This window comes from Podarcis bocagei (assembly GCF_964188305.1).
Source record: "Podarcis bocagei genome assembly, chromosome: 12".
In the NCBI taxonomy this organism is placed as follows: domain Eukaryota; kingdom Metazoa; phylum Chordata; class Lepidosauria; order Squamata; family Lacertidae; genus Podarcis; species Podarcis bocagei.
Window position 1 is genome coordinate 28365349 of NC_138137.1, and position 15568 is coordinate 28380916.

General features: G+C 37.5%; 1 protein-coding gene across 3 annotated transcripts in view; it reads left to right on the forward strand.

Moving 5' to 3' along the window:
• Positions 1-15568, forward strand: part of SNX13 (sorting nexin 13) — a 64490-nt gene that overhangs the window by 22005 nt on the left and 26917 nt on the right. For all 3 annotated transcript variants that reach the window (XM_081164425.1, XM_081164427.1, XM_081164426.1), the window contains 9 exons: positions 288-400; positions 1774-1876; positions 3051-3140; positions 6471-6592; positions 8801-8922; positions 9912-10013; positions 10460-10548; positions 13653-13736; positions 14586-14724. In XM_081164425.1, the coding sequence (XP_081020551.1) occupies positions 288-400; positions 1774-1876; positions 3051-3140; positions 6471-6592; positions 8801-8922; positions 9912-10013; positions 10460-10548; positions 13653-13736; positions 14586-14724 (964 nt within the window). Of the gene's footprint in view, positions 1-287; positions 401-1773; positions 1877-3050; positions 3141-6470; positions 6593-8800; positions 8923-9911; positions 10014-10459; positions 10549-13652; positions 13737-14585; positions 14725-15568 lie in introns of those variants that run through there.

The window sequence follows — 15568 nt, forward strand, 5'->3', positions numbered from 1 at the left end:
CTCACCCCTAAAAAAAAATGGAAGTTTAGGCTTTGGGAGGAAGCTACTGTAACATGCACCCTTCCCCTTACCCCTCATTCTCTGTACTAGCTATGTATAACTGCTGCTAGACCTTGTTAAAGTAATCCTAGCTATTCTAAATTGGCTTCCTCTTTCTGTCATCTATTTATTTCAGTAGAAAGGAAACATTGTTTTGTCAAGTAGCAAAAGTGTAAGGAGAGATTTGGCTATTACTGTTCCGATACAAAATGTAAACATTGCTTGTTTTGTGTCTTATTGTATTCCAGACCAGTCTTTCCATATGGGGATGGGGAAGCCTTGGCGTCGTGCTTTTTCTAATAACATTTGGACCATTCGCTATATTTTACTTTGCATTTTATATTCTCTGCTTCGTGGGTGGGTAAGTATGCTATTTTGTGTGTGTTTGATATATGTAAAGAAAGCATTGTACTTAAGAACGATTCAGTGTAATTAGAACTATTTTGATAAATATGTTCCCTTTAAGAAGGATCAAACAAAAATAGATTATAGTCAGCAAGACAAGTTACTTAAATAGGTCCCCAGCTTCTTGATATCTGCAAAGACGGAACATTGATAAAGAACCTTGTTATTATTATTCATCTGTTTGGCTTTTCTGCTTCTTTTCAAGATACAGTGGTGCCTCGCAATACGAAATTAATTCGTTCCGCGAGTCTTTTCGTCTTGCGATGTTTTTCGTCTTGCGAAGCACGGTCCGTTGCAACTGCGCCTCTTCAAGCGGCTTTAAGAAAAAAGCGAACAAACTCGCAAGACGTTTTCATCTTGCGAAGCAAGCCCATAGGGAAATTCGTCTAGCGAAGCAACGCAAAAACCGAAAAACCCTTTCGTCTAGCGAGTTTTTCGTTTTGCGAGGCATTCATCTTGCGGGGCACCACTGTAATCAAGCATATTTAAGTAATTATATCACTGTACCTGCGCCTTTTTTGATAGCACATTGTTATACGCATTATGAGATAAAATTCAACCAGACCTTGACTGTATGGAGCCCTCAGTTGAAGAGTTCAGTCAAGGACAAATTGACTATCATGAAAATGTACAACCCATATTCACCCAAGGCTTACTTAAGACAGGTTAAAGTGAAATCACTTTAAATGCATAAATAATTTCTCTGTTGTATTTTCATCTATTCCTATAAACCCATTTCTTTCTGTGAATGCTGCAGCTCAACTTAGGGCTTATCCACACTTCCATTCCTTCCAGGCTCAGTCTGCACTTAAAAGCTCTGTATCCAAGTGCCCTTTTTGTTGTTGCTGCTGCTCCAGAGCTTTGTCTGCAAAGTCCCATCTTTAAATTCAGTCGGAGCAAATGTCAATCTGCAGAAAACCCAAATTGATGTTTGCTCCAATTGAGCTCTAAAGAGCAGGTTTTCACAGGGAAAGCTCCAAGGGGGACAAGGACTGCTTCAGAGCTTTTAAGCACAGAGGTGTGCCTGGAAAGAGAGGAGCAAAACGTAAGTATGAATAACTTACCATAAGTTAATACCATATTGTATAAACTTTTGCTGTGGATGAATTGGTAAATTCACAAGAATGAAGTTACTTCAAAGATGTTAAGCAGGATTTGTGTTCCAGAAAATAAGTTTGTTTAATACAAATGTTTTTGCAGTATTTAATCAACATTCATGTAGCACTGAGTGGGTGGAGGCTTGGGGAACAAGTTTTAGTTTTTTTTTATTTAGAAAGTTAGTAGATTATCTCACTGTTTGAAACTTACAATATAGTCTCATTCTTCTAGGGGCTTTGTGGTAACACTCTTGTTTGGGAAAAACAACTCAGAGACGTACCTTGAACGGTGTGAACACTCCTATCTTCCTCCAACATCGTTTGGTATTACTAAGGTAAGCAAAATATACTGGCATTATTTTTCGCAATTTATTCTCCGCAAGTCAAACTTTACTGTGCTCATGCTATCTGCCACAACCAAAGAAAAGGTATTCTAGGCAATTTAAAGAACAACCCCCCCCCCAAAAAAAAACCCCTTTGTTATTAAACAACTTCTGCTGATGGTTGATATATCAATTTTGGTTATACTGAAAATGAAGTCATAAATAAAGTAAGAATTGTGAAGTACTTTATAAACAGAATAACATGAACTCCCAAATGACTTTTTTTCTCATGTGATTTCTCTCTGAAACTTCAACAAGATGATGCATAAAATGCGTGATAGCATTTCTGTCAGGGTAGATCTGGTTTCGGACTGTGGGGCATGTAGAGAGGAGTTTAGTGCTTTATTTCAATCTGGCCTAATCCAGATTGGAGAGCGGCACAGCTGCTATTTTTAAAGCAACGAACAAACCCAGATACATTAAATGCAACATTACATCTTGCATATCACTTAGTTTAGCTTTCTCTCTTTTTCTAATATTGTATTTTATGTATATTTTCTGCAAATTAGCCCCAAAGTGGTTTTTGCTGGCTGTCCTGGCAGGATCACCATTCCAGACCTTTCATCTTTTTTAAGTTGATACATCTGCTTCTTCAGCTGACTTAATTGGACTTTCATAGTCTTAGACTGAAAAGCGAAGTAAAGCTTGTGCTTGTAGTACATGCAGGAAGCTTGCTGCCTTTGGTTTAGATTCTAAGTTGCTAAGATAGACAAGGTATGAACAACGAAGCTCTCTTTAGTGGATTAACTAGAAGCTGCTGCCTAAAACTTAATCTTGAATGTCGGGTCCTCCTGCAGTTTGATTAAAATATGCTTAGATATACATCTGTTTTTGTGTCTGTCTGAATGTATTGATGAAAACTATACTACATTAATGCACCGTTTAACACTGGACCTGCTACAAGCTCTGTAATCTCAGTGGATTTTGATCATGGCTATCCTTAACAGCACTTCCATGTGGTTTTTAAATATGGTATCCTCACACAAAGGGTTGCTGATAGACAAAAGAGAAGTACAAAATCCAGTAGGTGTGTCTTTGCTGAATCCTTTTTGCATTATAAACCATAAGCATGTGTCAGAATTTAATTTTTTAATGAATTGACTTAAGTGTCCATTCTCTCCCAAAGTGCATAGAAGAAATGAAACAGGAAAGCAAGCCTATTAAGATTGATAGGAGGTTGACTGGCGCCTATATAATTGATGAACCTTTGCAACAAGTAAGTTTTGAAAAATAATTTAATTGTAAATCAGACTATAGCCATGATATTCTGTGACATTTGCTATAGTAAGATTTTTTTGTGGGATGCTGAAATAGGAGAACTTTCAAGCTAGTATATATTGAGTACACATATGTTCTTATTCCTTGTCTCCTTGGGGCTGAAATAATGAGCATACTGGGCTGTATCACATTTATTTGAATATGGTATGTCTCTGACCATTTTACACTTCACATTATTTCTGGTGATAGATCAGGTAGAAATCATGTCCTAAATGTGGTTAGCGCCTTTTGAAGCGGCTTGGACTTTCTGGCTGTTATCCCAAGGAACGGAAGGACTTATTAGTGTTTTCATTGGATCACATCTGTCTCATATATTTATTGACATATGTGTTGAAGTTGTAGATAGCCAATACAACACGTTTCCCCCATAAGTACATGAGTATAACCTGAAGGTGCCTAAAGCTATCATCTTCCTGAAGCTAAGGAGGTCTGTTTCTGGCTAGCCCCTGAATTGGTGTCTGCCAGATACCACATGGAGCCCAAGGTGGCATGCAAGATGGAAGAAAACTGGGTTTAAAATGTAAGAGAATAAACTGGCTAAATAATACCTTGTCCGGATTGTTTTTGCATTCCTTGTTGTGGGTCCACTTCAAAAGGTCTTACTAAAAGAGCTGGTTTACATGTAATGCTAAACTATGGTCTGAAACAGTTGTTAGTTGCTAAACAAGCCAACTATAAAATATGTATGGTTTATAGTCAGTCATTCTACATGCTTAGATTATGCTCTGAATTATCACCAGGTAGACTTTGGTTGTTCTGGTTGAAGTGGAGGGTAGGGGGAAGGGGCGGACGATGATTACTCTTTACTTATGGTCTTTGCCCCAGACATGGTTAATGTATGTAACCAGAAACAGATAGCACAGAACTAGCGCAGAACTGCAGAAGCATCAAGCAAGATCTAGAATTGAATTGTGGTTTCCTCAATTAAGGAATGTATATCACTACTCTTGCTTGCTCCCTGGTTTTTAGAACTTGAAAAATTAAAGTCTTTCTGACACTGTATTATATTTACATTATATTTAATGTAAATTCATACTTTGAAAGGACATGTGCTGCACCCTTGAGGAAATGCACTTGTGGATGTAAAGGAGGACATAAATATTTAATAAATGGTTCCCCACCCCCTCCAAAAAGTCAAATGCTCTATGAATTTTGAGCAGAACTCTTTATCAGGGCTAAAATATATGTTAACCATTCCAATCAATTATAAAATGCAGTGATAGGAACAGGCATGAATTTTTAATTTGCACACTCCCTACTCTGCTTATCCCTTCTCCATTTATGAGGGGAGGGGATTAGAAGCTTCCATGCCCCCCCTTTTTTGCAGCAAACCACAGTTTGCTCTTTAATCCAAACTCAACAAACTATGGTTAAAGAAAACTAAGAACCCAGACCAAGCTGTAAACTATAATTTGCTGCAAACAGATATGGAGATTTCTAATCTCCTTTATTTCCACTTTAAGTAAGAGAAGGAAAGAGGACATGTACGCAAGGCTTGCCCTGGGTCATACTCAAAATGCAAAATACCGTATTTTTTGCTCTATAAGACTCACTTTTTCCCTCCTAAAAAGTAAGGGGAAATGTGTGTGCGTCTTATGGAACGAATGCAGGCTGCGCAGCTATCCCAGAAGCCAGAACAGCAAGAGGGATTGCTGCTTTCACTGCGCAGCGATCCCTCTTGCTGTTCTGGCTTCTGAGAGTCAGAATATTTTTTTTCTTGTTTTCCTCCTCCAAAAACTAGGTGCGTCTTGTGGTCTGGTGCGTCTTATAGAGCGAAAAATACGGTAGTTTTGCTAGTTTTTCCAAAGCCTTTCAAAGCTTGCAAGCAGCATGATTACTGAGGGAAAAATACTTTTGTACTTTTTGTACTCATTAGCTAAGGGGAATCTTCTGTATAGCGTGTGTGTGTTGGGGGGGTAGTTTGTATGTTTTTGTAGGGGGGTGGTAAATTTCCCTTAGCACTGGGTGGATTTCATGACCTGGTGTCTTTGAGCCCTTGACATCATTCCTAGACAAATACTGAGATTAGTTTGGATACCTGGAGATTTAAAGCATAATTTACTGTTTGCTGTTTTGTCTTAACATTTCAAGCTTTGATTCTCTCCCCCCCCCCCCGTATTATTCTCTACTGTTGCAAAACACATAAGGCGTTTAAGCTCTCATTAACAATAGCAAGCTTTCATATATTGTTGTTGTTAATGAGAACATAACCCCTTTATGTAAGTGCTTAATTCTAAGATTTGTGGAATTAAAAATCAAAAGCAAAGTAAGCCTTGTGGTGCTATTTGTAAGATTTGGAAAACACTATTGATGGCAGTTTTACATCATAGGTACCTGTGGCCACAGTTCACTGTAGGTTTGAGGAAAGGAATTGTGAAGTTTGCCATGTTTAAAAATGCACTGACGGCTACTTTAGTCAGAAAAAGTTTTTCAGTATTCTCATGTAACAGAGATGTAGAATAAACTAGACATTTAGGGAGTGGACTTGTGAAATCATGCAACACATGTTCCTTCTCTCTCCTGCACAAACATTCCTTCTTCCTTGATGTACTCTACCAAGAGTCCCTGTATAAATGCAACTGTAACCAACCTGATTTTAAGTAAATCAAGATAAGGGCAAAAAAACCCCTCACTCTGATAAGCCTAATTAAGGTCTGAGCCTTTATTTAAGCAAGTGGCTATGATCCAGAACACGAAAGGTAAAGTACTCTTGAGCCAATGTGTTCAGTGACCAGCAGCAGGAGAGCTTTGCAGCGTGCTTGTGATCATGAGCACACCCAGAATTGCGATTCATGTTAGTGTTCCGAATTTCTCACATTCTGAATGACAATTGTGTCACACAATTATGGCTTCATTTGCATGTTATGATGAACCACAGTTGATAAGTTATTGTAATGACACCTAAGATGGGGCTTTTGGTTCTAACTGCTTGTTCATCGAGGGTTGTTTTGCTCCTAACACTCTATGGTCAGCAACCCAAGAACAAACCTTGGCTACAGATTGAGGTTTGCTAGGAGCAAAGCAAACCATTCAGATATAATGCTAAGCCAAGGATCATAGTTCTTTTTCTCCAAATGCTAGCAGGAAGGAGGGGAACACACCACAAAGTTGTGTGAACTTCGGTTTACTGTGTTGTGTGAACCAGGCCAGCATCACAACCTTAGCCCTTATAAGCATTATTTGTTTAGCACAATTTTCAGATAATGTAGAAACAATTACACACATGAATGTTTTAATACTTTGTTTATCTAATTTTATACAATTTTAGGTTATCCAGTTTTCCTTGCGTGACTATGTCCAGTATTGGTATTACACACTAAGTGACGATGAATCTTTTCTTCTTGAAATCAGGCAAGCTCTCCAAAATGCACTAATTCAGTTTTCTTCTAGGTAAGAATTACTTTTGTTTTTCAAACAAATCACAAAAGCTTTCCCTAAAATTATCCCAGTAGCTTACAAAAGTAGATTAAAAATGGTTCATAATTCTTCCTTGCAATATATTAGTAAGTTGCATGCAATAAAAACAGATGGTATCACAAAAGGTTCCACACATATATCATGTTTTGTGAGTTTGTGTTACAGCTGCTTGCTTACAAGGACAACTTGGCTTTTATGAAGAGGGGAATATTTCATAGGTTCCGACCTAGAATCATAGAATTGAGGAATAGGAGGGGAGCACAAAGGTTGTCTAGTCTTACCCTCTGCAGTGCAGGAATATTTTACCCAACATGGGGCTTGAACTCAAAACCCTGAGAGTTTCATGCTCTACCAACTGAGCTATCCCTGGATGTATACAAGTAATTGACATTTCATATGATGATCAACAACCTTTGGAAACTTGCCTATATCAAATGGTAGGAGAAACTTATTTTGTTGTTTCAGTTTACTGATAAAAGAAACCACTTTTTCATCTCATAATGAGAAAGTATTTAAGTGGCAATAAGGTGCTGTGTAACTTGTGAAATTCAGCCAAATATTATCATCTTTTTACTGTGAGATATGACCCTTCATATCCTGGAAGTTGTTAACATTACTCACTTCTGCTCACTGAAATATAATAAGTGGTTTCACTGCTTGTTCTCACAAGCAGGAAGAAGCTGGACATCTTTTTCCAGCTCATTTTTTCAGCATTTATTAAAAATGTAAAGATAGGTTGGAGCCACAGTAGGTTAGTTGTACTTAGTTCTCATTGAAATAAATGTGAATCATTTGTCATGATTTAAATCCTTTTGGGTTTCAGTAGGAGTGTAACTAGATTAATCTGCTTCTAACCCAATATCAAACTTCCTTGATCTCCCTTTAGGCATTAAATGCAAGTTTCTTTAGGTGGGAGTCTTTATTTAGATCCAGTACATCTTCAGATACTTTATTTCACATAACTGTACACATTTTATTGTGTTACACAAAACAGTTTTAACATAATAACCTTCTGTTGTTGAATGGTTAGATTGTTCACCAGGTGTTACTAATACTTACAGATCATTATGTCATACATTTGGGATTGGTTTTTGTTTTGTTTTGTCTCTCTGGAATAGGGATGGTTCAAGAAAAAAAAAATGGGCCAGTTTGTCATGGGATAGGACAAAGTTCCATTCCATGCTATTTCTGCATGGGTTTTCAAAGACAAAACTATGTTTCCTTTAAAATACAGGAGTTTATGAAATAAAAATTTAGAAAAGAACATGAAGTGGTCCAAGGGCTGCATCTCTGTCATATTTCAATGTATTTAAAAAGTAATTCCAGATGCTTATGAGTTGCTTGATTATATGTGAGATTTCTGCCATCACATGCATTCAAATTATTGCAGCAAGTCTTTCTGAGAGTGATAGGTCTGGATGACATGCTGTTGCCCTTAAAGGAATTTTAATGTACATTTTACATATTTATGAGTAATTGGACATCTCCCTAAGTTTTAGGGGCAATTGAGTGTAAAATGCATGAAATGTATGCAAGGTTTCCTTGAGAGTAACATCACACCATCAAGACCCGGTGATGTTTGCTATTTTGATTTCTACACGTGATGGCTAGAGACCAGCACACTTTGTAGTGGCTGAAATAACTTATGAAAGAAACAGATAGGCAAAGTTCAAACCACTTTACATACAAATCTGTAAGAGAATGGGAATTCAGCAAAGCACAGTTTTGGAGCAAGCCCGTGCTCTGATCTCTGCATTGATCCTCCTGGCCAATTCGATCAAAGGTGTCTACTTTAGGATCACAGCTTTCTAGATTCCTCCCTCCCTCATCCATGTGCTTGAGAGGTCTTGAACAGCATTTTTATGTAAGGTTGCCACCTACTGTTGTATTCTACTATGTGCAACTTCAGTACTGGAAAGAATTGTTATTACTTGAATTCATTTTTTGTAACCAACAACATGCTAATATTACATGCTAATCATAATTCCTCTCTCCTAAAACAGTTCACTGTAAAACAAAACAAAACAGACAAAAAACCCTCTCCAAACAAACTTTAAACTACTAGGGAGTAAAGACACTTTTGAGCACAATGTAGTTTACTGTTGAGAAAACATGTTTAGCATTGCATTGTCTGTCTGCTTTATAACGTTATGTCTATGTAGTATTTCTTTATTTTGAAAGGTCAAAAGAAGTAGATTGGCAGCCTTATTTTACCACCCGGCTCGTAGATGACTTTACCACTCATCTAAGAGTATTCAGAAAAGCTCAGCAAAGGATAACAGAGAATGAGGATCAGATTAAGGGTAATGCCTACAACTTTCATATGTTGTTTTAAAATTTGTAATTAATTGAGTTGTGTAAAAGGTAGCCTACAGCTATTTCTCAATGCATTCACCTGTTGCTATCTTACAGATAAGAGTTTAGTGTGTGCATTATCTTCTTTTACAGTGGTTTTAATTGCCATAAGTGCCTTAGTTTGGCATTAAATACGTATCTACTAGTGATAAATAAATATCAGGTTTAAACATTATGGGTTCCGTTGTTTGACACAAGAGTGCAAGTTGTCTCCACTCATATTCCTCCTGATTTCCTATTCTCCTGCTCCCCAGGAAGGGTTTTTCAGGGAGGCAAAGGGAACAGGAAATTATCTTTGTGGGGGCACAGTATTGTATGCCAGCCCTCTTCTGTCTTGACAGAAGTCATTGGGCAAGATAGATGCTCCTCCGCAGTAGAAGCTTTCTTTTCTCTGTCTAGATAAATGTATTCTGACTGGTAGCTAACATAAGTCTGCTTGAAAAGGCAGATTAGGTGATTCACTGGTTTTGGATGCGATTGATTTGGTCTTCTGGTGATTTTCCCAACTGAAAGAACTAAGTACTTAAACTGGAAACTTACGGTATCAGAAATACAAATTACAGTACAGCCTGTACTCTAATGGTTGACAGAGCAGTTGCTTCCTGTCACACAGACTTCCATTTTCAAGGAAAGCAGTTGTGATTATTCTTTGTGTATGCTACCAAACACAAGGACCAGAGTCCCTGCTGTGGCCATTTCCTGGCTTGGAACTCTTGACTTCTGTTTTGACTGTAGTGGAAGTGCACACAATGTAGTCACTGAACTGAGCTTTAAGATTTTCCTTATTGTGAAATACATGTCCTGTCACACATGAGAAAATTAAATTAAATTGCCAAGCAGAATTATATTTAAATAGTTAAGAAGTTTCTCATAGAGGTTCATTTGGAAAAAGAATCTCAGTGCAGCTGATGTGCTCAAATTTTCCAATTCTATTTAGATGGGGCAGAAGACCTTGTAAATACATTTTTTGAAGTTGAAGTTGAAACGGAAAAGAGAGTCTGTCGTGATCTCGTCTGCACATCTCCCAAAGATGAAGAAGGTTTTTTCTCTTGCTTTCTTCAGTTACGTTGTGACTAAATTAGAGCAGCAACCAGTCTCCTAGAAATAAACTGAGATTTCTAAGTGGATCATTGTTAATCCCTCATATTCAATTAAGTGTACTTCTGCTGCATAGTTTTGACATTGAATTTTGTTATTAATTAGTAGTAGGAATAATATATTTGTAACAGAAAAATAAGATGCTTTTCTATTAGTTTAGAAGTGAGACTTGTGGCTGTACATTATATAGTGCAACCTAATATTGTATTCCTAGAAAATTATTACCAAGAAGTGATTTTCTGGATTATTGCCATAGAAAATGTGGTGGTGGCATTTATTGTAGTATATAATGATTTCTATTATTGCTTAAAATATTTGAAAGGAATATGTTTAACACAATATTAGATTTTGTTATCCACTGTTTTCTTTTATATCTTGTACCTTTAGGATTCCTAAGGGATCTGTGTGAAGTTTTACTGTATTTATTGCTACCTCCTGGAGACTTCCAGAACAAGATCATGAGATATTTTGTCAGGGTAAATTTAGTTTCCTACCCTACTCCGGGAGTGTCCAATACTCCTTAGCCTAGGAACTGCATGATGTTTATATAATCAGGCACCATAAGATTTTTATATCTAGATCTGTCTGGTAATTAAAGCTTTTGCAATTCTCTGTTTAATTTCAGTCAATCTGTTTTTAAGGTATAAATTACTTAGGTTGCTATCCTGTATCTACTTAAATCATTTCTGAGACTCACTTCTGAGTAGGCCATATAGTGTTGCTCTGTGAAATATGAATGTGGAGCGTGAAACAACTAAAAATGAAATGGCGTGATTAAAAAGACCATTAAAAATGAAATGGCATGATTCAGTCCACCACTGGGTACCCAAGCAAGAAAGGTTCCCTCAACTAAAGCCCAGTTTCCTCCTTGCCACCACTACCACCAGACATGTATACTCACCACTTGTATATGCTCATGTTCACTGACAGTGTGTTTGCTGTTAAGGGATGGCCAACCTGTCATGTCCAAGAGGAGGCTAGATGAAGTTATTACTACTTATGTTGCCTTCCCATATGTATTCTAATACATATGGGAAGGGCATTTGGACATATGGGTGGAGCTGCTTCACTCATGGTGAGCTAGATCATGCCTGTTATACAAAGGGTGCATACAGTATTGTACGTTTCAGAGGAGCAGAAGAAAGAGGATATTTTAAGAGAGAAATAACTTCTAATTCCAAACAGTCAGTTAACTCTAAATATAGAAGAGTAAAAGAAGAAGAAAAGGCAAGCCTGGAAATAGTACTGAAAAGTTTTAACAGAATATTAATTTGCCCAGTAGACTGTGGAAATCTTCCTTGGGCACTGAATGAACCATCATAATTTAAACAATGTTTTTTAACAATGCAGCATGTATATGGTATTCATAGTCATTAGTCATTAAGCCTATGTTAAAAAGTAAGCAAAATAATAAAATTAATCCTTAATCTTAAAATTAATTACATGTGCATTCAGCAAACCACATAAGAACTGCTGTATGGTAATATTTTTAAATTACTATAATCATTGATCAAAATAAGTTCCATTGAATTAATGTTTCTTAACTTCTGAATAGACATGTATAGAATTGCACCATTTTAATTTATTTACGCATATAGAGCAATTTACAATTATAACATTGGCTTTGCACTGGGTAACTATAGTCTTAATGAAAAACAAGTGCATAAGAAATGGCTGATCTTAATTTGTTTTATGATTAGTACAGGTGAAGGGCTACCTTTACTAAGACACACTCTTATGTTTTATAGGTTTTAGAAATTTTAAAAATGGTCTGTCTGACTATAATACGTAATTTTATATAACATACAATATGACTATGAACAACTTTACATTCTTTGAATTATGGTTTGTCATTTTGTTTCCCCTGAGGAAGGTTGCTGCTGAAATGCATTCAGCAATTTATTATTTTATTAGAGTTCCTTACACTTTTCAGTACTATTTTCAACCTTGCCTCTTTATTCTTTTCCCGCTCCCTTGTGTTTGAATACAGATCAGAAATTAATTCCATCTTTAACTTACATATTTAATTATGTTTTGACTTGAAGATGGAGCTGGAATTGTGGTGGCAAGCCTTTCAAGACGCCTAAGCCCTAGAGTTCTTGCTTGTCAGTCACATCATAAATTGGGGGAGGAAGGAATTTATATTGGTTGGTAGGTTGCACTGGAGAATCAGTCAGAAGGCTCTGCAAATATTGGTTTATTTGAGAACCTTTCTCCCCCTGCTATAGAGGGAGGTTGCATCTTCTATTGTATCCCATTAAGTACAAAGCAGAACTTGCTAATAAGACTAGGATTCTCCAGCCCTGCGGAGTCGCCAACTATGACAATTAAACCCTTATCTCCTGTTTGAGCAGCTCAGCTGCTTCTTACCCCTGACAAGACATTTGTAAGATTACCTTGCTTAACGTGAGCCCTTTTGTGATTGCAATAAGGCAGAGAACAAGGCTGTGCCTGTTGCCCCGTCACCACCAGCAATGCTTCCCCTTCTCCCTTCCCTATCTATGTGTTGAGATGTCTGCAGTAGAAAAGCCTGCTGAACACATGTAGGCACTCCATGTGATCAGTGAGCATTCCAGATCATGATGAGCTTCTGCATGCCTTCAGCAGGATTCACCTTTCTTTACTAATATTTGGATAGTGGAGCGGGGGTGGGTGGGTTGCTGCTGGGCTGATGGAGTCGGGTTGGAACTGACACAGCCCTATTCTCTCTCTCTCTCTCTCTCTCTCTCTCTCTCTCTCTCTCTCTCTGTGTGTGTGTGTGTGTGTGTGTGTCTTTCTTTCTCTCCCCGCCCTCTGCCCCCATTATTATGATTGAATGGAGTAAAAGGAGCTTGGCCTTACTGCCATTCTCTGAATCAAGGGAAGAGGAGCCTGTTCTAGTTGGGTGCTTTTGTGTCAGTTTGAGTTTGGATATACCGTATTTTTTGCTCTATAAGAGTCACATTTTCCCTCCTAAAAAGTAAGGGGAAATGTGTGTGCGTCTTATGGACCGAATGCAGGCTGTGCAGCTATCCCAGAAGCCAGAACAGCAAGAGAGATTGCTGCTTTCACTGCATAGCAATCCCTCTTGCTGTTCTGGCTTCTGAGATTCAGAATATATTTTTTTCTTGTTTTCCTCCTCAAAAAACTAGGTGCGTCTTGTGGTCTGATGCGTCTTATAGAGCGAAAAATACAGTAAATACAGTAGAACCTCAGAAGCCAAACACCTTTGAACTCGAACATTTCGGCTCCCGGATGATTGAAAACCAGAAGTGATTGTTCCAGTTTTCAAACGATTTCCGGAAGCCGAACGTCCGGCACAGCTTCCGATTGGCCACAGACACTCCTGAAGCCAATTGGAAGCCGCACCTTGGTTTTCGAATGAATTAAATTTGAAAACCAAGGTATGACAGTATAGGTTTACGAATCTGCCTCTTTGAAGCTGACAAGGCTTCAAAAAGTGGATTTCTGCAATATCTTTTTCTAGAAAAAGTTGATAGAGAATTTTATTTCTTGTTTAATTTTCTTTTTATTTGGCTTGTTTTGCATTAGTTTTTGTTTTAGTTAAGGTCTGGCCAATTTATTGTTCCTTATTTTTCAGGAAATCCTTGCTCGAGGAATTCTTCTTCCATTAATAAATCAGCTCAGTGATCCTGATTATATTAATCAGTATTTCATATGGATGGTAAGCTTTTTACACTTGAACAGTATCTTTAGAATGTTTGTCTATGTGTATAGGGCTGGTTTACATGTCACTTCAAAGCACAGTTAAGCTAAACTAGGAATTAAAGCTGCATGCAAAACTTGATGATGATACACCCACTTTGCTTCTCCTCCATTCCTGGCACACTGCAAGGAGCTAAGCAACAGTTGGGCTTAGTGCTTACATCCGACCCCCGGCTTGTAGTCTGTCCCACTCCAAACACCCCCCCCAAACTTACAATTAGGGTTTGTTGTTAGTTTACCTCACATGGTTTGTCTGGGGAAGACAAACCACGTGCCTAGGTTTGGACGTAACGCTAATCTCAACCATGATGTAGCTATTAGCAGGGTTGCAGCAGCTGCAATCTTTGCTCAATACAGCATCATACTGTGTGTTCACCTGTAAAACATAGTTACGCATAACTGGTTAAAACTGAGATGGGACCCAAGCCATTATGTTCTCACTTTTCAATATACTTAAATAACAACAGATATATTGTAGAAGTTGGCAGTGCAATCATTTAAAAAAACACCCAGTACTGTTAATCTCTTTCAAGGTAATACTTCCTAATTTTTTGAAGCAGCATTAGTAGGAGTGGAACATATCTTGAAATTAGGAGAATTGTTTGATGTTAATAACAGGAGAGTGAAGATTGGGTTGTGAAGGTTATTGCTGAGAAGGTCCAATATGAAGATTTAACGAACACCCAGTTGAGGGGAACTTAAAAAGGAAGGTTGGACTGTAATGCATCGAACTATGTCTTGATATATCAGTCTAGCATGCTTGAGAAAAAGTAGATTAACATGTATTATCTTTTTCCATGTTTATTAGATTCGTGATTCAATTTGCAACTATGAGGCCTTTATGAACATTATTAAAGTAAGTGACAAAGTAGGGGAGTTGGAAGCAGTAAGGGATAAAGCAGCAGAAGAACTACAGTATCTTCGATCTTTAGATACAGGTGGAGATGGTTAGTATTTAAATTACATTTGCAAATTAAAGCATCAATAACATACTACTTGGTTTAAATATGTAAAGGACTGAGAATTCTTAGTTTGAGAGCTGATGCATGGAGGAAAAACCATATTTGCAAGTGTGTTTTCATAAAATGTAATCCCCCCCCCTTGAGTGGCTAGGCAAACACTGAGCTAAATAGGGTGACTTTTGATAACATTTGTTCTTTTAAGAGGTGTACTGGATTAGAAGGCACAGACAAGGAATGCAAAAGCACCTTTTTTTTGTTTGATGTAATTCTTACCATTCTAGAAATGATGAGGACACTTTGGTAGCATTTATTTACCTAAAATCATTGCCTTGTTTTCTCTGCAACAACCTATGCAGTAGGTTACTTGTATTACCATAGGGTAACTAAGGTTGCTGGTGATCTGCAGAAAGCTATGCATTAAGTTCATAGATGAACAGGTTTTTGAACCTTACTCAGTTCCAAGACTCCACTTTTAAATGGACCACAGAAGATAGATAGTGGATTTCCTAATCGGAGGGATGGGATGGAATTTCAGAATAATGGTTTTCCAAGTCTGGAACTTTTGTCTATCTAGAAGCTATATCTATTCATTCTTGCCATTTGTGGCTCTCAATAATTCTGCACAGTAGAGCTACATTTCTAGTGCGAGACTGACAGATTGTCTCATTTAAAATTTGTTACTTAAGCAGTTCAGGAAAGAGGCTTGAGAAGGGGCTATTATGAATATACAAATGACCTTTGGTTTAAATTGGATTGTGCCTGGTTCAGGCACTTAATAAGTTTATCATTCTTGTGTAAAAGGTATTATTGCAGATTGGTTTTTAGTTCT